Raw genomic sequence first — 26,247 nt, forward strand, 5'->3', positions numbered from 1 at the left:
TAGATGGGGGTCGGCGTAATTGTTACGAGCGAAATGCGCACCGTTTGGGGTCTCGTTTCGCGACAAATGACTTGTTGCGAAATCGACGCGCGCGCGGAACGAATGCTCGTAGATCGATTTAGAAGCTTGAACTCGTAACACAGTTTCTCTTGGACCGCGCTACGTTACGTTTTAATGTTTAAGAATAGGTGTATACATAATACTTTTGAAACTTCTCTTTATATCTAACTTTTCATAATTATGCGAACTAAAAACTATACGTATATATTTTGTACTTCTCGTATATTTATTATATTGTGAAAAGTATAGTCTATGCGCCTGAGCCGATTTCCTTGTAGTTATAATATCATGTATTTATATCAGTTATTAAATTTTCCTTAATTTCATGTAAGATTTTATTCCTAATTCTCTTATAATGAAATTATACATCGTTATAATTAATGAACTGTCATTGTTAATAGAGTAAGTAAAATGTACTGATGTAACGAACTAATGAACTTAAAGTCTATTATTTATGATCTATATCATGTATGTATTTTGTCCATGGCATATATGTGTTCAATAAATCCTATTAAAATCTTCAACAAAAAAATATATTTAATTACGTTTCTAAAAATGATAATTTTGCAGAGTAAAGCATAGATATTCGGAGGTTGACAAAATATGAATATAATTCTCGTATAAGGTCGGTCTCTTGAATTCCGTGACGCAATCGCAAGTAATAAACCGCTAGTGCTGATTGATTTTTCGGTTAGAGAACTTTATCGAGAGCAATTCTCTCGGCAATTGAATGACTCGCTCGTCGCAATGCGATAACGATAACGCGTTTTGAATTGACACCCATCGTTGTGACACGAGTTTGTCGCAAACGTCATGTGCAGATAGCGGATGTAATCTGGACTGAAGAGTAACCTGCTTGTGTCCAGTTTTTCATAAATGCGTTCTCTTTTTAAGAAAATCCGAGATCAGAATTCCTTTGCAATTAATTTTGATTATCTATTAATTACAAATAATTCTTGGAAATATAAATGAAAATATTATTAAAATATGTTATAAAACTTTTAAAAGACGAAAAGCAACAAAAGTCCAAGCAGTTATTTTATTATAATATTTTCGAATTTTGTGTGTATAAATTTTTTATTAAATTTACACCTCTAATTTTTTACATGTAATGTTTCAATATCTTGGAAAATATATCTTTCTTTTATAGAATGTCTTACTCTTTTTCGCCTGTTCTTATCGGAAGTTCATTCTATCGCAAGTCGCGATTTCACGTCGCGTCCGCGTCGATGCGAATGCATCGCGATGCATATCGCGTTGCTTACGGCATTATTGTCACTCGATAAAACTGGCCATTGTAAACGATCATTCGTGTGTGCGTATCATGTCTATACATCAACGCAGTCCGTCTACCAACCATTGGATGTACGCCCATAGATAAGATCGCGATGCTAGGCTCGCTGGTTGACCGTGTGAGGAAGCAGTCGCGAATTTACGATCCCGTTACTGCTTCTCGCCACCACTACTGTCCGTAAGCTCGCCGAACAATTGTCTCGTATGATTCCGGAGAAAAAATAGCGTTTTCAAAGAACGGAGCGATAAGATAACAAAGAAATATTATACGAAATAGTGACCAATAGTACTTATTATTTTCTATTCCTGTTACATCAGTTGGTATTATTATAAAAAACTTGTATTATTTTATATGGACAAAAATAATTAAATCTCGTCAATTGCAAGGTGTATGTTTTATATACAGACATTATGTAAAATATAGTATTTTAAAAGAGTCAATTTTTTCATTACAACCCTCTCTCATTCTGCGTGATTAATATGCTCGAGCGACACATGTCTTGTCGATGGCCCGGCCTTCGAAACATGCCTCGATTTAACACACGCGCGAGTAACGAGACGAGAACGTTCCGCCTCGTCATTGAGGCTTATTGCGAGTATCCACATTGCACCTCACGAGAGGTCTTTCGCGTGTCGTATCTCGCAGCACCCGTCTTACCCGACGGGACGTTACGCGTATTCTTTTGATGCGCCACTCACACGTGTTCTTGCGCGATAAACGTAACGTTCGTCCTTTGTCGCGCGACGCAGCCGGGTTAACGGTCGAGATTTTCCGGTTAATCGCAAGATTGCGTGTCGGATGAGAGAGCGGCGTCGAGATGCCTTATCGTTATCTCTATGCGCTCGAGTTTATTATAGGCGCGAGATGATTAATGCAACCTGCGGCATATCGACACGTCAGTGGCTGATCATTTTGGCTGGTTAGGGTTAGATAACGAACGGCGCATCCTCGAGCTGCCATTGTATTTCGCGCCTCTTCCTCAAGATCACCTGGTAGTACCCGCCTCTCCATGCCAATGTTACCACAGGTTAAAAGTAAAATAAAACTTTTTCCCCGCTACGATGGCGCTCCTGCGACGCGTCTCATGCTTCATTCCAATTTTTTGTGCCAAATAGACCACACGCGTTTATTTTCCAGAAAACGAATATGGGTAAGAAAAGCAGAAACGGTCGATTGAACACGACGAGGAAAAGGAGAATAGATGGAAGAAACGATTCCGACGTCTGGAGAGACGAATAAAGAACATCCATCGCAGTAAGTTGACGAGGTTATCAATATTACGACACGCATAGGCCACACGTACAGGTTAGGCCTGTTACGTACCGGACTAGGTCCGGGGCCGCGTCTGCACGAACAGGAGTTCGACCGGACGTAAGCAAGATGCGTAGGCCACACGTACAGGTTAGGCCTGTTACGTACCGGATTAGATCCGGGGCTGCGGACAGTAGTCCGACCGGACGTAGACAAGATGCGTAGGCTACACGAACAGGTTAGGCCTGTTTCGTACCGGATTAGATCCGGGGCCACGTTTGCACGGACAGGAGTTCGAACCGACGCAAACAAGACGCGCAGGCCGTGCGTACAGGTTAAGCCTGTTTCGTACCGGCGTAGATCCGAGACCGCGCTTGCTTAAACGCAAACATGAGACGCTGGCCATACGTACAGGTTAAGCCCGTGACGTTACCGAATTAGATCCGGGGCCGCGTTTTGCCTTAATAAAAGACAGACAAAAGTTTGTTTAGACGCAAAAGCGCACGCAAAAATTGAGAAAGTTTCACACTCAAATGATTTCAGATCGCAACGACGTTCCTGAGTCGTCACCAACAACGCAGCAATCCGTTTCGGAGACCGAGGAGCCCTTAGCCCCTATACAAGGGACACCACCGCCAGAGGATCTGGTCCAAACGGTCGATCAACCGCTAGAGGCGAACCAGGTCGACGATAACGTTCTCAAAGCACTAGGAGAGCGCGTGGCAGTTGACAAGCCACTAGGAGCCCCGATATTCGAAGAAATCGTACTAAGATGGACAGATCTCTTCAAAGCCGGTCTTCCAAAGGAAGAAAAATCTTTGCTGTTGAAGAAATACGGAACACCAGAGAATTGCTTGTTCATAAATCCACCCAAGATAAATCCCGAGGTAAAAGCTTCTCTCAATGAAGCATTCATAACCAGAGACACTCGCTTAGTTGACAAGCAAGAGAAAGTAACCGTCTGCCTGGCTGTATTGGGGACAACTTTATCGGATTTACTGAAAGGTCAGTCCGTCGATAAATTAACGCTTCTGGAAAGATTGAGCGATATAGGAAGGTTGCTAGTAGATCTACAACGGGAGGAGACTCTCACGAGGAGAGCCCTGATCCTCCCTAACCTCAATGCATCGGTTAGAGAAGCCCTTAAAGCTACAGTCGTGGATGAGTGGCTCTTCGGGAAGCAGTTAGAAGAGAACCTTAAGACGGCGAAGACGCTAGAGCATTCCGCTAAAGGACTGAGCAAGACAACACCGAAAGTACCTCCCAGTCGCATATCAAAAAACTCCAAAGGTCCGTTCCGTCAACAGACCTACAAACGACAGTCCACGACGACGGGCGGACAAAGAAAACCTTACAGTCAGCGATACTCGGGATACCGGAAGTCGGAACACGATCGATATCCGAGACACGATCGATATCCCCAGAAGAAACGTTATTAGATCCGGTAAGGAAATTTGCCGGGCGTCTTAGATATTTCCATACAAAATGGGAAGAAATCACCACGGACGCGGTTGTCTTAGAATGGATATCGGGAATAAAGCTACCGTTAGAGGAAACAATTTGTCAAAAATCGATTCCAAGAGAGACGGATTGGTCGCCTGTAGAAATATCACAAATATTAGAACAACTTGAAGAATTACTGACAAGGGGGCAATCGAGGAATGTGAGAACGTCCAAGGAGAATTCATATCACCAATTTTCCTTACGCCGAAAGCGGACGGCACTAATCGTTTTATTTTGAATTTGAAAGAATTAAACAAATTCTTAGAGACAGAGCACTTCAAATTAGAGGATATCCGGACAGCAAGAGATCTTTTGCGCCAGGATTCATTTATGGTAACGCTAGACCTGAAAGACGCATATTATGTCGTCCCGATTAAAAAATCGCACCGGAAATACTTACGTTTTAGGTTTAGGGAAAAACTCTTCGAGTTTTGCTGCCTTCCTTTTGGACTGAATATTGCGCCTTACATATTCACAAAAATTATGAGACCGGTGGTAGCATATCTAAGAAAGTTGGGACACATCTCTGTTACATACCTAGATGATCTTCTTTTAATCGGTAACTCTTATCAACTTTGCCTAAAAAATCGAGATGAAACTCGCGATCTATTACAGGAGTTAGGTTTTGTGATTAATGAGGAGAAAAGTCAGCTCGAACCCTCAAAGATTCGAAAATATCTAGGATTTCAACTAAATTCTAAAAGGATGCTAATCGAGCTCCCCGATTCTAAAAGAATCAAGGTACTGTCCGATATCCAAAAATTTGAAAAAATTACGCTCATGCACGATACGGGAATTCGCGTCTTTCGTTGGAACACTCGAGGCATGCTGTCGAGCGGTACGCTACGGTTGGGTGTACATGAAGAGCCTTGAAAGGGAAAAGACGCTAGCATTGATAGCGAATAACGACAATTTTGAAAAGACAATGATCCTATCAAATAATATTAGAGAGGATCTAGTTTGGTGGAAATCAAACATTATGTCGGCAAATAATCCTATTGAGATAGAAAATTACGAAACGGAGATTTTCTCAGACGCGTCCCAATCAGGCTGGGGTGTAAGCTGTGAAGATGAGAAATCCTACGGACATTGGGATGAGGAAGATAGGAAACACCAGATTAATTACTTGGAGCTTCTTGCGGCGTTATTTGGGCTTAAATGTTTCGCGAAAGATTTGAGAAATTGTAACGTACTATTGAGGATCGATAATACGACAGCTATTGCGTATATTAATCGGATGGGTGGCACACGGTACAAAAATCTTAGTAAACTCGCTAAGGATATTTGGAGCTGGTGCGAGCAAAGAAATCTGTGGATCTTTGCTTCCTATATCCGTTCGGAAGAAAATACGATAGCTGACTTAGAATCAAGAAGAAGAGAACACGAAACAGAATTTAGTCTGTCGGGATATGCGTTCAACGAGATATGTCGGGTGTTCGGAAAACCCGAGATTGACCTTTTCGCAAGCAGAATAAACGCAAAATGTGCACGTTATGTCTCTTGGCGGAAAGATCCAAATGCGTTGACTATCGACGCATTCACAGTCAATTGGCAAACATATTATTTTTACGCATTCCCTCCTTTCTCAGTAATTCTAAAGATGTTGAGAAAGATCCAATCTGATCGGGCTCGAGGCGTAATAGTTGTCCCTCATTGGCCATCACAAGCGTGGTACCCACTTTGTATGGACATGTTTGAATCGGAACCGATTTATTTCAAACCAGATATGCATCTCTTACTCTCTTCGTGTAGGGAACCACATCCCTTATGGAGGCGCCTTACCCTGGTAGCCGGAATATCATGCGGCAAGCCCTCGCACTAAAAGGAATACCAGAAGACGCCTTGGACATAGCAGTTTCGTCCTTAAGCGATTCGTCCGTACGTCAGTACGAAACGGCTTACAAAAAATGGTGGTCTTATTGTCAAGAGAACCACATCGACGCCTTCACGATTTCAATCCCGAATATTTTAAGCTTTCTTTCAAGAGAATTTCACACTGGAGCGTCGTACGGGACGATAAATAGCTATCGCTCGGCTATCGCATTTATATTGGGACCAGAAATCGGCCAAGACGACAGGGTAAAAAGTTTTGCAGAGGCGTCTCGAAGAAAACGACCACCGAAACCAAAATACAACTCGACTTGGGACCCAAGGATCGTGATAGATTTTTTGGGAAAATGGACACCGAACAACGAGTTAGACCTAGAAAAAACTTTCATTGAAAACTCGTCACGCTGCTCGCTCTAATAACAGGTCACAGATTTCAGACCTTAGCACTCATAGATGTGCGGAATATCGAAAAAAGCAAGAAACTTAATCGAGATAAAGATTCCAGCGAGGATCAAAAACTTCGCGGCCAGGAAGAGAACAACCAACGTTAATAGTTCCGTTCTACCTTCAGAATAGAGATATCTGCGTGGCATCCACACTGGAAGCGTATATGGAACGAAACTCGAGAATTGCGAGGCAGATGTACAAGCCTCTTTATTTCGTTCAAAAAGCCTTACAAGGCTGTATCAACGCAGACCCTAAGCCGCTGGGTTAAGTCGACACTAACGATAAGCGGAGTGGATACGAAGACATTTTCAGCATACAGCACGCGTCACGCTTCGACTTCAGCGGCAAAAAGGAGCGGCGTCAGCATAGATACAATTAAGAAGACAGCAGGTTGGACCATAGCTTCAGAGACATTCGCCAAGGTCTACAACCTAAGGGTGAGAGAAGAAAAAGAAGTATTTGCAAGGGCAATTCTAGAACAGTAAGCATTAGGAATATAACTCCCTGCAAAAAAAAAAAAGAGATAAAAAAAAATAAAAAATAAAAAATAAAAATAAACGCACTTCTGCCGTAATAGGCTTTATTAAACGTCTACCAGGTGATCTTGAGGAAGAGGCGCGAAATACAATTGTACGATTAAACGAACTTACCTGTAAGTGAAGTTCTATCGTAATTGTATGTAGCGCCTCTTCCGAAGAGATCACTTCCCACCCACCCATAGCTAAGAGACCTTAGCCCCTAAGAATTACGGCAGCACTTTAAAGAAATGAAGCATGAGACGCGTCGCAGGAGCGCCATCGTAGCGGGGAAAAAGTTTTATTTACTTTAACCTGTGGTAACATTGGCATGGAGAGGCGGGTACTACCAGGTGATCTCTTCGGAAGAGGCGCTACATACAATTACGATAGAACTTCACTTACAGGTAAGTTCGTTTAATCGTACAATTGAGAGCTACTTACTGCGAGGGAACAATCTCTACGATAATCTGTTCTAATTGAGAAACAAAGTTCGCCAAGTTAATTCATTGCTCTTACAGATAATTGAATTCATCTTGTCATACTTTCACAATAAAAAAAGATTAAGATCTCAGGAGTAGGAAAATTTCGCAAGTATTAATTATTATTAGATTATTATTCTTTTATAAAAAGATTCGGACGTGAATCTCATTATTATCTTAGATAAATAAATGGATAGATAATGTATTCTTAATTTTAATTGCAATAGAAAATTATGTTTTAAAATATGTGATAATTTGTAATCCGCACAAATATAGAAAACGGGCTAACTAAGAACCATAGGCGCGGTAAAAATAATGCGCAAAAGTTTTTATTTTTATTTCTATTTTACATATCTTCCTTGACTGCGCGCCGACTATAAATTTGTCAGACTTGAAACACAGCTCCGGCGGTTAGAGTAGTAAAATCCCCTCCCCCTACACCTAATTAAATCGATTCGATTTGATTTTTGATGTTATGCATCTAAATAACTGTATATAAAGAAATCATTGCGAAAAATATTACCTCAGCCAGGGTTCGAACCTGGAACTTCCTTCATTTCGTGAAGGTGTCGTACCAATTCAACCACTGAGGCATGTGGCAATATTTATCGCAATAACCTATTATTAGTTGTAATATTACGCATACTTTCAGCTAACGTGATTAAAATTTTTTTTTGATAATTTGTAATATCGATAAAAATAATTATGGCATTCGAGTTATTTAAAGTTCAAATAGAAGAATCTTGATATTCTCCAGGGGAACGTCTCGGACCGCTTCCATGTTCCGCTCGTCGCTTGGCTCTCGACCAAGAATTTCTCCTGAATAGATGAAATAGCTATTCGGAGGACAATGCACCGCACCCAGAAACACTCCGGCAATGCACTCTCCGATTATTCTCTGAATTTCTATTAATGGATTGTCAAAAAATTCTGCTTTCACATCCATGAAATAGAGGCAATAATATTTGATGATAACAATAAAGAGAATTAAAGATGCGAATTTTATATATATATATATATATATACTATTATTTATATTAAATAAAATAAGTATTATTCAAGATTCATATAACACAAAGAAAATAAAATTGACCTTCATATTGCAACATAATCAAATAAATCAAATTATGAGAAAATTGAATATTTTAATATAAAGAATTTCTCAGCTTAATTATTAATTTAGACAAACTTCGATACGTAGGAATAAGATTTTTTGTTGTGTATCTAGATTTAAAAAACTCGTCTCAACGTTTCTGACATCGATTATACAGAAGATCAGTGCGTCGTCCGCTATAAAGAGATGTATATCAATCGACGTTAACATAAACATTTGTCGCGGCAGCACGTGCATAGCACGTTTCTTCCATTCTTCATTCTCGCTCACGCGAGCGTAACTTTCACACGAGGAGGCACTCGCTCGGTTTCTCAGAGCCATCAGGGAACTAGTCTCGGTCCTACGAAGCCAGACGCATCCAGAGCATCAGACGCCGGATCGCCGCGGGGTGAGAGAACGAGACGAAACGAGGCTCCGTGACTAAATGCGCGGGGAGAGATAAGAGAGAGGGGGAGATGGAAAAAAAAAGAATAAAAAAACAGACAACGTTGTATGGGGCCCTGGCCGTTTCGAAGCGGGACGTGCGTATCTTGTCGCGCGTAAGGGCCCTGCGGGCATAGCGGGTTCTCGTCGTAGGCTGAATGACTACGGGGTCTTATGACGACGCGACGTGGAGCTGTATGCCAGTCGATTGAGTCCATCTCGCTCGAGACCGGTCGACTTGGGCAGTAGAAAGCTCCATTGCACAACTTTGACATTTACATATATCTTGCATATAGAAATAATTGTGAGAATTTCATCAAAAGAATAAAAAATTCGATATAATTTAGTGAGGTTCAAGAAATTTTCCAAGAATATCAACATGTTTTTAAATATTTAACATGGAATGTTCAATTAAGCTCTTGATAATCTATACTTAGATTTAATTTTTAAACTTGACTTTGAATTTGACAGTTCGAAAATGGTTAAGAAATCTATGATTGAAATTACAATGGCAGACCTCCTCCAAAACTCTTACGAAGAAATCAAAGTGTGATTTGGGCTTAAATCGATCGTGCGGACGAAAGGGTTGGCGAGATATCTATAGGTAGTCCAATGCTATACTAACCAGCACGATTCATGAGATTCACACGCCATTGACTCTTAGGACGATTGGCAGCCCGGATTAAAAAAAGAGCATGCCATGCAGTGAATGTAGGGTTGGCACTTTTAATTTATTGCTTTATTATGTACTACCTCGCGGGGGACTCACAATGCCCCGGTCATTAGCATCCATAAATACAATGTAATACCATTATGCGTGATTTAGCGCACCGGCGCAGAATCCAGTTCATGAAGATTCGCGCGGTCGTGCGCGCGCGACCTCGTTCGTATGTAAATCTGATCACTCGCGGATGGCATTAAAGATCGTCGGCAATGCATTTACGAGTACCTATCGTTTAGAGTGAACTTTCTGCGATCACGAATAAACGTCAGCGATCTTTATACATCGCACCTTAATTGCAGTTAAGCTGCCCGGATTGGAACTCGTTCAATTAAATATTCTCCTCTTTTTACACTATTTTACTTTTATTGGCTCAAATAATCCTTAATTATTAATCGTATACAAATTATACAAAAATATATTTATTTAGCCTGTTTCACTTTTCTAATGTATTCTATGGCATTATTTGCACATTTCTTGTGTTTTTTTTTTCATGTATAACAGAGTTGCATATATACTTCAATAGAATTGCATATTTTGTAGTATGAATAGAATATGTATTTGCGCTATTCAAACATCTCTCTCTCTCTCTCTCTCTCTCTCTCTCTCTCTCTCTCTCTCTCTCTCTCTCTCTCTCTCTCTCTCTCTCTCTCTCTTTCGGTCACCGCGCGATCAAATTTTCTCGGCTCGTTGACATCCACTTCCAAATGGATCCCATCGATCGCTTTGTGGATGCAACACGTTTCGATATACACCCTCTCGTGTAGGTATCGGATCGAGGACCGGTACTTTCACGCCCTGCACGAGTCCTTTCTCGCCCCCGCAATTTTTCATTGCGGCGACCGACGTTTCATCGAAGAGCCAACGCTCGATCGCCCGTTGAAAAACGGGGTGGTTTTAAGGGCGATCTTTTCATCTGTCCACCGCGCCATTGTCCACCGCGGAATTATTTATAGGCGGAGGATGACTAAACACAATTTACACCGGCGACTATACGCCTCGCAAAATGAGCGGCGCGGCCACGCGGCGGTGTGGTCCATTGTGCGCGTCGCCGTAAACGTCGATTCTCGGTGTATTTCGTTTGCGCGCGTGTGTATATGTGCGAGTATGCGTGCGGTCTCGTTGCGTTTCTCCATGCAATGCGTATATATGCGACTCACAAGGACATAGTTGCACGAACAATCCTATGGTCTCCGATTGCCGATTCCCGAGGCGTGAAGAGCAAAATCGTGACAACGCGGATTCAGTCGCAAGCTGCTTGGGATGTTTCGTGATTCTCTCTGGTCGTCGCGTTTGAAATGTAATGTTGTATTTGTTGTAACAAAATAGACACGGTATCTCAATCCTACCGGACACGCTTCCAGTCGTAGGATAACAAATTCGAGAAGAATTCTGAATTTTGTTTCTTTATAGTGAGAATTTTGTAAGAAACGGTCATTGGCGATTTTCTAATTTTTAGTGATAAATACCTTCGATAATCAAATTTCGATTGGTAAAAGTAAAATCGAGTTAAAATTAATTGCAAAATATAATGTTATGTAGAATTAATCTTATATATTTCACAAAGTGATGCGAATTCACTTATAGATATATCGATTTAGCGCATTCTAATTTATCACTCAATTTTTATTTTAACTGCACGTATACGAAACTGCGTGCGTCATAATCATATAGAGAAGTCACACACAAACTTTTACAGCACACAAACGTCGTTCTGTCTATAACTCCAACAAAGACGTGTTCATTTCGCATACGCCGCAGTGTGTTCGCGTTCGATATGTCGCAGCTTCACCTGAATAAGGCGACGTACGCGTAACGGGAAGAGAACGCCGAGAACGCATTGTAATTCGAACAAACGGATTCCTAAATATCGACGTTCGGGGCGCGAGCCCAAACCGCTCGTGGACCGCGTCCGCTATTGTTGGCGCGACCATAAATTCGCGCGTATCGTATATTCGCAACTAATCTCTCGCTCTCCAGGGAGTTGCACATTTAGGACACCACGGTGAGTATAATATACATATACCTATACCTACACGGCGCTGCACATGACAGCGCATAAATTCGAAAGTCATTTGTCACGTGAAAGTCGAAACAAACAAACAAACACACATTTTCTCCCCCTATATTTATACTTTCCCGACGATATGATCCCAGGGATAACGTTTTCCCTGAAAACGCCCGAGTGTATACAAAGTATGCACAGAATTGTATTTTGTACGCGGCAGTTATTCCTCGGAATCATAAATTACGAAAAGCTTTTAATATGGCGAATTTCTCAACGAATTTAAACGATGCGAAAAAATCATCAATAGCAAAATGCAAAAGATAAATGGATATTGGCGATTATATAAATTATGCAAATTGATATAAATTAATTTCCGTAGATATTTATATGATGAGAAAATTCTGTATGAGATAATAGATATAAAATTTTCTCTAGATATTCATACAGAGTTTAAAAATAACTAAAATACTTATGCTACTGCGGAAATGCGCGAGACAGGTCGCGGAATGAGACAAATCGAGCGGCGAGCGCATTAAATTATACAGTCGTCATCAGTGAAATTGCGCCAAATCGACCTTACTCTGGTGATCGCGTTTCTTAATAATCTGCATAGGAGAAGTGTCTGATGGGAAAGTCTGGCTTGGAAAGCACCGGCACCGGGATGTACGTTTTAGTCCCATGCACTAAGCCAATGCACTCATAAATATTCCATCGACCTGGTATGCCGATCAATCGCGAGTTCCTATAACCACAAGTGTTACGCGCATCGGATATTCCATAGAAACTTTGCGGCGCTTGTTACCGGATTGACTCGAATAACTTTGCCTTCCAGCACCGCACGCGACCCGTTGCACCTGCATAGTTTGTCATGATATTATAAAGAAGGATCTATATTCGGTAACTTCAACGCATTAATTAATTCTTGGCGTTAAACAACGCGGTAAATAGCAATAAAATTTTCCAAAATTGTTACAAAAAAATATTTCTACACAGCTTATATTTTTCGTATTTCGAAGATGTGGAGGAACTGTTACGCCAAACGAGTCGACTATTTTTTTCTTTCCCGAACAGGACCACCACCGATGTCTCCTACGGGTGGAATTCGATGCATTATGCGAGGCGCATACACACCGCGGACGGTATACAAATGAGTAAAAGGGCTTTCAAGGTGTCGGTACACAGACAGCACAAAATGGGCAGATGTCGCAGTTTTCTCCGCTCGAGTCCCTTCCGCTTTGGATAGCACGTCCGCGCGTATAATTTCCGTCTGAAGTCATTTCTGTTTTAATAATGCCGTTCCTTTTTGTCGTGTCGTAGCACCGCATGCAACCAATAATATTCCCGCGTTTCGTCGCGCACGAAATGAAACGTGAAAGAAAAGCTTGTACTCTGATACGCTTTGCTTTAATTGATGAATCCCGACAATATGGGCGACATTTACGTTGTCATGAATAAGTGTAATAAAAATTAAACCGAGCTATCGCGAATACAAATGCTCGTAAAGATGATAAAAGAAGCATGACTCTAATGTAATACTTCTACTGATGAAACTTTTTATTAATTTAAAACATTTTATTACTTATATATATATATTAATGGTGAGAATTTATTTTAATAAATATTACGCTGCAATGTGTTGTAATTAGAAGACAATAATCGTAATAATAAAAAGATACATTATATATTTTCACAAAGATATGTAACAAGATATCGGTATAATAGCGTGAAATACCCAGAAGCCATCACGATTATTATAATGCAAAACACACAAAACATATGTGTATATGACGAGTTTGCAATTGTTTAATACCTTTTATTGTGTCTTTTATATATTATCAAGTATTCTCAATGTTCCATTCTCACGTAATTAGTTCCTATATTAGATAAATTAGAAATAAAAAAATTAAAGTTTTACTCGAGTTTTACTATTACATCCTCTCAACCTTTATCTTTTATAAGGGACATGTATATATAATTTTTGAACAAAGAATTTCAAATAAAAGTATTAACCAGCTTGTCTTGTGTAATCACGAATGTAATCGTAGATGAATCGGACAGGAACCTTAAGGACTTTTACAAAAAGACAGTGACAAATGATTGATGAGATCGGATTTTCCATGATTTATTCAGATAAAAGCGTTGTATTAACACCGTGAACCGCCGAGCATGATTTCCCATGAATAATCGAGGACTTACGGAAGTCGGCAGCCAATTTTGAATAGGACGTTGATATCTAAGTTTATTCTTGCTATCAAATAGCAAGGATATTAATGAGAGAAATGTCGGCATCAAAGGGAAAGAGAGAGAGAGAGAGAAAGAGAGAGAGAGAGAAAACCCAGATTAGCAAATATCGGTAAGGCTTTCAATCCGCTGGAAATGCATTTAATGACGTCTAAGGCATTTACAACAATTTATAACATTTATATGCTTCTTTTTTATTTTACATCGCGAGAGAGAAATCGATGTAATTACAGATAATTAAACGCTATCTTTAACCAGAACGCATCAATAAACATCACTGATATATTCTTAAATACTGCCTTGATGAAAATTCCCGTAAAGAGACTTAAGTAGAGCTTCAACGAATACCATGGCCAACTATTTCAAGGCTCTTCGACGGAACGAGTACTCGAGGCGAGCATGCATAAATAATTAATTACAGCGTTTACAGGAAATACGACACGGTTACGTAAGCTCCGACATCACCATTTTATCCTCTCGTGTGTTAGCGTACCTCGGATTTCCGGATCGAGATCCGAGTACACCGTTCTTAGTATAATATAGGTACTAGTTTTAAAAACATTTCCTGCAAAAGTTAAAACCCGTATAAAATGTTTCAATGTTCCGATTTCTACGGGCGCACGAAAGTAATCTTTATAGCTAATAAAATTCAATACAACGTTAGTTCAACCCGCTTTTTCAGAGATTCTTGAAGCTGAAAGAGTTTCACAGTGTTTAAGACAATTATTTCATGATCTTAATTAGATAAAGTGGACCATCCGAGTCTTTTAATTAAATTTATTCGAAAGTTGATTTATTTTCTCTACGAAGTTCTTCATCAGACATACGAGATCGGTATTCGTTTGTTAACGTAAAATTAATTAGCCACTAACTGAACGGTCGTAAAATTGTCGCTCGGCTGAATCTCGCAAATTTCGTCCCCAGTCATGCGGAAAGACCCACTCTGGAGGAAAGCACTAAACCTTCGCGTTGGTCCGCAACGAGTTTTCCCCGTCACATAACTTGAAAAAAAGGAAAGGAACTAAAAGAAATCGCACGCGGCTTCTTTCTCCTAATGATGCCCATGCGTCCTTCCACGGCGATGCGGCTTCCTGCTTCCTGCTCGACGACTCCTTCGGCTTCTTTTACTTGTTTCGTTCGGCAAATCCGATCGTACGCACATCGAGGTTTCCCACTCACTCCGCCTGCTTGGAGAATTCCATGAAAGTGACAAGTGGTTATTGCGACAGCTGTCGGAAAAGGACAATTTTTTTTCCAAACTATTTACGTTTATCGTAAAAATATCTCCCTCCCCTCTATAGATCAATACTAAAAATAACATTGCAGATACATGATGGTTAATTAACGGTGCTAACGGTAAATACTGGCGAAGCACTAATAGGAAGATATATAAGTGCAAAACTACTAGAATCATTCAATCGGGTTTGTAGTGATTTGAAAAAAGATATCGAAGCGTTTAGCCAAGTTACATTACAGAAAGCACACGTTACGTGTCAATGATTAAGCCAGACCATCAATCCTTTTTAAAAATGCTTACATTATGCTTACTCTAAAGCACACATCATTGAATGATTATATCATGTTCCATTATAGTTTGTAATACAGCACGACATTGCATATAGTCGACACGTGAAATGTAAACTTTTAATGTAAATTTAAACTATAGAGCGTTTATAAGTAAATTTTCGCAAAATTAATATAAAATAAGATTGATATAAAGTTAAATTGGTCTCTCCGTAGCGTACGCGATATGTTTATACACGTATAAGTGATGTTGAGCGTAAGGGCGTAAAAGTTCACGAGGGTTAAACGAACACCGAATTACTTCCCGGCCGCAGGAAGCGCCGTTAGGACGAGTGCTAACTGTATACGCGGCTGGTGAAAATTGCGATGCCACCTTGATCAAATGCCGTGCGCACCAATGGCTCTTCTTCCACATCCGCGCGCGTCAGCGCGAATTTCCTTTCGGCTCGGCTTCAGCGTGCTCGCCGCAACAGCTCCGACTAGATATTAGATACTACGTTGTATACCTACTTACTACCGACCGTACGGTAGGTCAGTCAGGTTATGCAAGGAGCGTGGGATCGGCGGCGATTGCCTGGCGCCGTTACGGAAGAGCGTCGTGCGCGTTCTCGGCACGCCACGTGCTCAGAACGCGACGCGACGCGTAAAATTGTGCTAAAAGATAATATTGAGTTGCATCCTAAATAATTTTTTGCTTACGAATCTCTTTCGTCTGGAGTTAATAAAGTCTTTTCGAAGTTAAATCGAGAATCGAGTCTTTCAATTACGAGGGATGGAAGATAGGTTTTATTGGATTTTGAATTAAGTTTCTGAAGTAACAATAGAGAGCAGAAGTTTGCTCTCTGTTTGATTTGATACGACATTAATCTGATTTTACAATATTTGATTTCTCAACTTCGAAGATACTTAAGAGAGGAAAAACATTTGATGCCAAGATAAGATTGAAGAATTGAAGAACTCACAGATATATAAAAGATTCGTTAGGTCTGGGACATTCTGTACAGTGCGATTGCGGAACCGCGCGCAACGTTCAGGAAATGCTTGACGCATTTCTAAAACGCTGGCAACACGCCGCACTGCACGCAATACTCTCGTAAAAAAGTATTACGAGATTTCGCTGGTTACGCAGGAGTGCTGGGAACCTTATCTAAGTTGCTGGAACTCAGGTAACACGCTTAAACTTGCGAGTGTCCATTATGCTTGAAAAAAAAAACCGGCTCTTACGCAATGTTCAAAACATTGTCATATAAACAACAAAGAGATCTTCATATAAGTACATGCTTCCTTCGTTCTTTAGAATATAATATGGTTCAAACTATACAAGAGTATGAGATAATAATTACGTTTGTGCGATAAGCATTCGCGCAATTGTAATGAAACTGACGTGGTATAAAATATGTATTTCTCATAAATTATGCAGATTATAAACGATTATACGCTTATGTAACAATATCACACATGTAACTGTAGGATCATTATAAAGCAACTTTATTTGAGAAATATGTGTATGTATATTGTCTTGAGAAAAGAAATTATGGTGAAAGGATTGCGTGCAAGCGCTACGCTAACTGAAGAAATGAAATAAAACAAAGACAAAGATTTTAGTTCCTGAAGTCAGAAACCGGATAAGAAACTTTCTCTGCGCGATACGGACTTTGCACGTCTTAATCGCTTTCGATATTACAATTGGCGATATGGAAAATGCTGGCTTGACAAGTCGATCGAAATAGTCTCGAAGTTTACTCGATCGATAAATAAACGTAACTCAAAAATTACTTTACGTATACATAAATTAATTTTCCAGTGAAAGAGTTTCACATAGCGACCTATATTTAATCATATTTATTTTTCTTACTGGCAAGTGACAGCTTCAAGAAAATAATAATTACTCAGCGGAATGTAATTCATCTCATATTATCTTATTACGCCTTGCGAACTCTTTGATTGTTTTCTTTCACGCAACTCGAAGTCATGCCGCTCTAGAGCGCGGGAAACAAAAATCGGGAAGCACACACGTTGAATAATCACTTAGCGAGCTAGGCTGCAATAATTTTAATCTTTTTCAAAATATAGGAAGGATAATATAGGAAAGACGACAGGAATTTTCCAGAAAGAGAGAAATTTTGCGGAAAAAATAAAAACTTCAAAGAAAAGTCTTGCAACGTGCAATCAAATGGGTGAAAAAAAACCAAAGACGACAGGAATTTACAAGATAGAGCACGCATAGAGATTACTCAACTTCTAGGAAACCCAAGATAGAATGGTAGATGAGAATGGTCGAAATTAACAAATTTCAGAAATAGCACATGTATGAATCAACACCCAAGTAAAAAATTCCAAATTATAAAAATTATAAAATAGAAAAACGAAACCTATATGACAATAGGAAATATAAACTATCATATTCTACAATAACTGATATAATCATAAACTTTGATAACAAAATCCGATAAAAAATGAATTCTAGAAACAAACATTCAGCATCTAAGCGGAAATGATTTTAATCACACTATCAAATTCTAACTAAAAGTTCATTCCAGCTCTAGAATGGGAACAACAAAAAATTTCAAGTGTAAAGAAATATAATGATAAAGAATACGCATGTTAATTTTCCAGTAAAGTAGTCTTCGGAGAACGGTATGCTCATTGATTTAATGTCGATAGATTTTGCAAAGTCTAGACGCAAAAACTTATTCAATATATTATCTATTTAGTTTTGATGCCCATTTTTTATTATAAACAGCTCGTTACAAAAATAGACACAATGATTATGTGTTATTTCACGATACATGTCTCGTATCTCATGACATTATGTATATGTTCATGGTTAGATCTTAACAACGGAAGGGTCGATTTGTGAAGCAGCGCGATTATATTAATGAGAAATTATAGACGATTATGCGCAGCGGAAGTTATATGCGCCATTTGGATACACGACTATTTTAGATACGCGGGAATTAAAAGTCGGCGTCTCTCCTCACGTGTCTTAATTACGTAATGGCCAGCTGTTACGAGAACTGCAGTAGTTCGCGGACGGACATCGTAACCAGTTATTAACCCGCGAACTCGTGCCACGCGTTTCTCGCTGGCTTGATTGTATAGATAAAGAATTTCATCAAACAAGAGGGGAGTTAAATGCGCACAACGCGTTTCCCATGCGCGTATTCTCGCGCGTTACCCCTTATTTACGCAAGTATACCTTAAATTATGTATAATTTACAAAAACAAATGTATAAACATCTCATATCGATATTTTATATCATTCTATATTTATCGTTATTGTCACCAACGTTTTTAACATTTTTTTCTATCCTTTTTTGAATCGTGTGTACTAAAAAATTTAGACTCTATACCTAAAAGGTAAAAAAAAAAGACTTGCAAGTTGTTAAATAAATATTTTAAGAAAAGCAACACCTTAAGTAAGCAGAAAGATTAAATAATCTAATGATAACTGTTTAGCAGGATTTGGTATATATATATTCTGGTTTTTTCTGGTTCATTTTTTCGATTCACGAATAAGAAACACCCGCATCTTAGTGGCCTGCATACACGTCAAGATGCCGCGGGAACGCGCGGGAGGAGATGCGCGCGCGCGAATTATTATACAAGACCCCCGGAGAATTTATCGTTTCCGTCACCGCGGACGAACGAGGTGGCTCGTTTCTCGCGCGCGGCGCGCGAAATGCGTTGCGCACCTCCGGGCGAAAATCGAGATTAATTCGAAAACGCGCGACGAGGAGAGCTCGGCGTCGGCGTCGTCGGCGCGGCGATTTACGGCGCGCGGCGTAAGCCGACGTTTAATTAAAACGGAATTGACCCTCCGCCCGACAGAAACGCCATGTCCCACGGCTCGAACACGATCCGACGGTATTTTCGAAGCGAGGATCCCTCCTCCTTTGTACACAGGCGCGCGTCGTGTTCGCGAAACTGGTTTGCGCCGAATAATTATTCCCTCCCAGGTAAACGTGCTTTATCTCGCTGCGTAGGTCCAGCGGGCAGTTCCAGGCGCATCTCTGATTCGCAGCGATGCTACGCGGATGATGACTGCCATATTTCCGATGCAATCGCCGCATATCGGTGTGCGATGTCAGATAGAAAATTTACTTTCGTCGTTTATCTAAATTAACGAAAAATAATTAAGTAATTTAAATCGAACAATCTCTCAAACAATATTATTTTATATCTATAAAGTATTTTTTTTTGCAAGATTGTTTTTTTGCCACTGAATAAAATTTACTCCGCGATTTATCTCTCTCTCTCTCTCTCTCTCTCTCTCTCTCTCTCTCTCTCTCTCTCTCTCTCTCTCTCTCTCTCTCTCTCTCTCTCTCTCTCTCTCTCTCTCTCTCTCTCTCTCTCTCTCTCTTAAGCGTTAAGATATAAATAAATTAGGAACTCTTTCAAAGAAATATATATATATGAAATAAGTTTCTTTTTTATATAACATTTTATATTCGAGCGCACAAAGTAACTGTGATACTCAAATATATCTGTCGTTATTTAAGGATAATTCAAAAAATGGCGAATGTGAATCTTGCGGCATTTCTATCGAGGATCTTGAGCGTTCACTTCGTGAATCAAAGGACCACGTGGTTTCGAACGTTGACACTAAACGCTCGTTTTACGCGGCTCGTGCACTCGATTAGTAGAGCTAGAGGCGTAGTACATGCGCTTTGTATTTCCCCACTGAAAGGGCTTTCTCTCGTTCTTTCTCCCTTCAATGGCCGAGACCACTCGATAGGGCTTTTATGGGCGCTCGGGTTTAGTGCCGGTGTTCCTGCGCGTGAATGAAGAGAAATAAAGCGAGGACCCTCGTACATACAAGCGTCGTTGTGCATTTCGGGAAGCATATACTTTCCATTCGGCATTCGTGCCACTAAGCTCGAATTGAATGATACGCGGATAAATTAGGCTGGCGTAAGCCCTTTCGGGTCGCAAATAGAGCGAGCGTGCCAACCGATATCTCTAACGATGTTTGTATTAAGGTTTGCCCGAGAGGGCGTACGTTAATGGATTAATAAATCCCCCAATCGAAAACGCAGCGATTCTCCGCCCCGAAAATGGAAAAGATAAATGCTGGAATCAGCATTTATTCCACTAATGAGAAAAATTAATTAGGGTAGAAAAGCATTTTAGCGCACTTAATTTAAAACGCAAACATTTTATATTTGACGACTTATTAAGGATCAAAGTATTTTATCAGTGTGATCTTATTTTCAAGAATAGTCTATCTAATTAATCGATCTACAATAAATACTTCGTTTAATGTTCAAGCAAATAATTTTAGAGCTATGGACGATTAAATACAACTCCCTAATCTTTTGTATCATAATTAAATAACAGAATTGTTTCAACTGGATCTATTATTCATCGAAATTGAAGAAACTCTATTTTTTTAAAGTTTAGATGGAATGTTTGATTAAATATTGATTTAACCCTCCAAAGATGTATATCTTTTGAAAGATTATAAACGAATCATCTTGATCCATACTCTATTAGATAATCAAAAAGTCGTTCCGCGTATAAATATAATATATAAAATAGCAAAAAAAGTAACAGTTTAATTTTTTTACATTCCTTGCGATATAAAGAGGATATAAGATTAATTTTCGAAAACTAACGAATACTCATCTTTAATGACTCAATCGCTGGTCAAAAGTTAATGTATGCGTGTTAAATATGAAAAATTTTCTATAGAGAAAAATTAAAACATCACTAATTATCCATAATTTTCTTTCGAAATGATTTCAACATTTTTCTTTCGATTATGAACAATGAATATCTTGTAAAATATCGATAATTTTCTTTCACATTCTAATTTGTAGCACAAGTTGCATCAAAACTCTTGGAACGATATGACCTAAATCCATTTAAACCACGTTCCATGAAGTGGCAATCGTCGTTATGGTGTGAGATTACCTTTAATCATGAATCATACTCCGGTTCTCATACGTACAACCATACGCGTTGTTCGACCGGCGCACACTGGGCTCTAACGATCGTTCACATCAGTTCGCGATAAATCGCCGTCGTTAACGCTACGAGGGTTCCATACATTTTATTTCCGTGTCAGCGAGCTCACGCTCGCGGAAAAACGCGGCAAGGGCCAAAAGATTTATGTCGAACGATGCTAATCGAAGAATTAAGTGCAACAGTAATTTAACGCGAGTTAAATAGACCGAGAACCCAGTTGAGTCTAGGTTCAATTTTCCTAAATCTTTTGCCACCGTGTTGAAGTTGATTATCAATCAAATAAGATTTTTTTTCAAGTTCTGGAAAAAAAGTAAAAGCATTGTTGCATCAAATACTGAAATCATTTTAACGATTGAAAAATTCATGATCGTTTTATCCAGAAAACGCAAATGCGTGTAAATACATGGGTATAAGATTGCCAAGCTCGCGTGACCTCGAATCTATGCGGGCAATATAATTACATGTGTCTCGATGGCTAGAAGGAATGGCTAACGTACAGGATGTCCAGATAGAGTTATTATAGTTTCCTTCACTTTATAATTCATCAAGGATAAGTACGATTTAAATCAGAGCACAGAACACGTTCGCAGAGAATCCTGGAGAAACGTTAACACGTCTGCCATCAGTAAACGACCGGAAATTTTGTTTGCCGCGATGCCGTGATCACTTTTGCCACTATTCTTCTTCAAACCATATGTTTTATTATGGCAGACTATTCACGCTGACGGCTCTGTCCCGGCAAATGCAACGTGTCTTTTCTCTCTCTTTATAGCGACAGTCTTGGTTTATAGATTGCAAGACCTTTTTCAATCATTTGAATAATATTTATATTTATATTCAGTCAGGTTGCATGTATCACACTTCGATAGCATTCACTTTGCTGCACTGTATATGTATACTATACTTTCAAGGCTCTACTAATAACGATAGAACGTTCCTTACTTAAGTGTTATCTATTTAGAAACTTTCCCATTTCCTGCGCGGAAGCACGCAGACCATTTCACCAATATTTTAAGTAGGTAACTCCAAGTTTAACGAATATGTGTGCGCAGGTGCCGTAAATGATAATTTTAATTACTTAAATGACCCAAGTGCCGTCCTTCAGCCTCGTCGAGTTGAAAACGCCACATCTCTAGTCGGCGTACACGCGAATAGCGCTGGTTATTTGCGTATAATATTTTTTCCACTGTGCATACCGCATACCCCTTCGCGGATTATCTTGTGCCACGAATCGTCACGACGGCGAACGGGAACGTCAAATACGGTTAAATAATGAGGGAACGGGATGAGCAGCACGCTTCGAGCGCGAGCCACTTATCTACACCGCCGATCACGACATTCCGCTCCGGTAATGCCGATTATCGCGATAATAATTAAGAGTAATTGGAACGCAGTCGGGCACGCGACCCTCGACGTTCTCAAGCAGATGCGTTCCGTCTTTTCCGAGAGAGGCACGGTGCGAAGACGAACATAAATGTCGTCCGCGCGTTCTTCTCCAGGCGAGAGAGCCGCTGCAGGTGCGCGAACACATGCCGATCCCGAATGAATGCAAAAAAAAAGAAGAAAGAAAAAGAAACGACGATTATATATGAGAAGACAAAATAACAATGCAAAACTGACGGTATTTGCATGGAGATAGCTTATCAGGACTCCGATACGGTCAGGACAAATCGAGCTTAATTGTCCGAAACAATCATCGATCTATCGAGCGCTCAGATTCATCGGTACACTATTAAATTACTATCGGTAGTGTCAAATTGTACTTAATTTTTAACCGTTCCTATATAAGTCGCCACTGCTCAATACGTTAATTTATAATTAAAACAATGTCAATTTTAGTAAACTAATGGAGTTAAAATAATACTGTTTTGTGTTAAAATAATAAATTTCAAGACACATGGTAGTTGAAAATAACAAAAAATGTTATTCAAGGTATCGGTTTAAATTTCATCCTTTAATATTTAACAGTGTACAGAGCAATCGTTATAGTGATATAACCACAAAAGACGATAGTTTAATGCGAATGATTTGACGCAGCAGTTGGCTGAACGTTGTAATCTTAAAAATTTTAATTATGCGAATACACGTCGCGCTTTTGTCGTGCTTAGACGTGATCGAAATTGGAAGATCAGAAAAATTGCGTCTGCCGCGTGTTAGTAAAGTCAGGAGGCACGAGTTCGGCATATAAAGTATTCTGGAAAATGCATCGCGCGCACGATTCTGTTTGCAATTCGATCTCCGTGACACGCATAAGAATGCGAAACACGCCGTGAGGCGTTATATATAATAGCAATTAATCCGAAAACAATTTCAAGAAACGTCTCTGTTACAATTTAATAATTTAAAATTCATCTAATAATATTTAATATTATTAGAATTAAATTATAATATAGGAATAATTTCACAATAAAAATGATAGTACGTTTAAGGTACACCAATTTGTACGCACTAAAACATTATTTACTTTCGTAAAAAATGCGGAATTTCTACCAGAAAGAATGCGGACAACATTAATCTATCTGCAGATGCAGCAATTGTTTGTAATTTTGTACAAACGTGCAGTGAGCACAGACATGTATGTATACCACTAGATATATTACGGCGCGGCGTTACATACGTGTTCTAATGAGAATGAATGCAAAATACATAAAACACAAAAGCAAATTACAAAACTGGTATAATACGAAAAACTGTTTGTCGTCGACTATTTATACTGTTCAAATACAATAAAAAATTTATTCTTGAAATTTTGATCCTTAATAAATCTTCAAATATGAAATGTTTAATTGTATTTTAAATTAAATGCTAAAATGTTAATAGCATAATATAAAATGTTTTAGATTTTAATTAATTTTAGAGTGAAGCCAAAATAGTTAAGCTATATTTGATTAAATTCTAGTAAAAAGAAAACAATAAGACTTCCTGATGCCAATTTTAAAGTCAGCAGTAGAAGCAATTTTTATTTTGCAAGGTTTATTGTGAAGAAAGTACATTTTTTCCTTCGTACAGATATATCCCTCTCGAAGTTTCAATTGACATTAATTTCGTTCGCGTTCCTAAGAAAGAAATGAATTGCCGAGCAGATCTCACGAGACGATCTAAATTAATTGTCGGAAAATACGAGTCGATATCCGTTGATCCTCGCTACAAACGGAGGGATCGACCGCGTTCTCGAGAGACAACTCAAGAGATGCACGACTCACTGTGCGATAGCGGTAATTAGTTCAATTTCTGCGACTGCAGACGCGTTCACCTTCGAGTATTCCCGAGTACTTCACGAGTCGAGCGTAATTAAGCAACGGCGACCACACACTTGGAGAGCGTGCACATATTTTCCCTTCCGTCTCTGTGTCTCTAAACCAGATCCTTTCTCCTCTCTCTCTCTCTCTCTCTCTCTCTCTCTCTTTTTCTACACATTAACTTCCCCTCTAAATGCCTGAGCAATAAGTCACGAGCCCAGTTGCACTCCACTTGGCGCACACGCGAGGCTGAGATCATCGACACTTATATGGTTATAATACTTTCCTCCGTCAATGCCTTATCTCTCTCTTGCCGTTTCTCTCTTCTCTTCGTGAGTTTTTTGGTTCCCATGCTCTTCACGCAATTTTTCTTGCCCGTCGCGTATACCTACGTCGCGTGTATTTCTGATTCGCAACTTCAAAAAAAGAACGCAGTAATGCGCAACGTTGTTCTCGCCAGTTACTTGCGCTACAATAAGCGCTATCAAAAAACGTACTATACAAAGACAATGCACCATGTCCCGGATAAGTTGACGATGACTTAAATCACGGCTGTTCGAAGTGCAACACGGTAAAAACAGGCAGAAAGTATATTGCAGTCGAGCGGAGTATCGTAGCTGTTATTCCGCGCGGAATCAATTTGCCTGTCTTATACCTTTGAATAACATAAATTTTAATAACACTATCCGGCACATAGTTGTGGAACAATATTAGATTCTTATTTTTATTTTATTCTTATTTTAACAATATTAGATATTTTTTCCTTCATGTTTGGATTTTGAAAATAGCCTGGAAATTGCCATTTAAAGCTTTAACTTCTATTTATATCTATATATACAATGTATAAATAAATATATATACAAAAACTGTGATGTTATATAAGACAGTTGCCATAATAAAGAGCTATCACTACTAAACTTATAATTATTTTTGAATTATTACTAAAAAAAAATATTATAGTTGATTTCTTTGTAAATCATAAATATATAATATTTAACATTATTAATTATAAATTTAATTATCGCGTTAATGACGTGTAATCTTATTTTAAAAAAATACATGTAAGCATATACGTTCCACGTAACTCGTGAACCTGGAGCATCGGTTGTTACGACAGACTCGATTAATTATTCGTACATACATCTGCTTCCTCGCGATAGCGCGAGAAGAGGCGTGGATCAGAGGCGATACACTCGCTCGTGTGCGTATATGTATACTCTCGCGAGATATAAAAGTACCGGGTCTCCAACAAAACCGCATGCTGACGCGAGACGGTAGAAACGCAGCTGTAAAACAGGAGCTTTGAGAACTCGTCCTAACATTTTGCTGATTTTGTAGTGGTTTCTTCGAGTTGTATTAAAGTCGTGATAAAGCTCTCGCGAATAAGCCTTCAAAGTCAGTTTTAAATATAAGTATTATAAAATTCAAACTTCACGAAAAAGAGTGTCTATTGAAATCTAAAAGCAATTAATCTTTTTACAATTAAGTATCTTTGATAATAGCCCTTTTCTGTAGCGTGAGAAGAAAGATAAAAACAATCGATTTTTTGAAAATAGACAACGCCAATTTCAAGAATTTAGTTGAGGCTGTCAAAAACTGGCTGTAGGAGTGCATTACCCTCTTCG

General features: G+C 39.2%; 3 protein-coding genes across 4 annotated transcripts in view; 2 read left to right on the top strand and 1 right to left on the bottom strand.

Annotated features, from left to right (window-relative positions):
• Positions 1–26,247, top strand: part of LOC143900822 (uncharacterized) — a 312,581-nt gene that overhangs the window by 200,979 nt on the left and 85,355 nt on the right. The window lies entirely within an intron of this gene.
• Positions 1–26,247, bottom strand: part of Raskol (Ras GTPase-activating protein raskol) — a 70,794-nt gene that overhangs the window by 22,706 nt on the left and 21,841 nt on the right. The gene's annotated exons all lie outside the window — the stretch shown is intronic.
• Positions 2,219–6,001, top strand: LOC143900812 (uncharacterized). The gene is made up of 4 exons (XM_077412542.1): positions 2,219–2,273; positions 2,510–2,608; positions 3,149–4,049; positions 5,861–6,001. The coding sequence occupies exons 1-3, from the start codon at positions 2,219–2,221 to the stop codon at positions 4,042–4,044; spliced, it is 1,050 nt and encodes a 349-aa protein (XP_077268668.1). The 3' UTR covers positions 4,045–4,049; positions 5,861–6,001.

This window comes from Temnothorax americanus, unplaced genomic scaffold (genome assembly GCF_048541705.1).
Source record: "Temnothorax americanus isolate GAGA-0224 unplaced genomic scaffold, ASM4854170v1 Scaffold30, whole genome shotgun sequence".
In the NCBI taxonomy this organism is placed as follows: Eukaryota; Metazoa; Arthropoda; class Insecta; order Hymenoptera; family Formicidae; genus Temnothorax; species Temnothorax americanus.

What these genes read in the sequence shown, in the direction of transcription:
- LOC143900812 (XM_077412542.1), top strand. Translation starts at nt 2,219, where the DNA reads ATGATTAATGCAACCTGCGGCATATCGACACGTCAGTGGCTGATCATT. An exon ending in GTGGCTGATCATTTTGGCTG is followed by an intron (nt 2,274 to 2,509) that starts GTTAGGGTTAGA and finishes AATATGGGTAAG; the next exon opens with AAAAGCAGAAACGGTCGATT. An exon ending in AATAAAGAACATCCATCGCA is followed by an intron (nt 2,609 to 3,148) that starts GTAAGTTGACGA and finishes AAATGATTTCAG; the next exon opens with ATCGCAACGACGTTCCTGAG.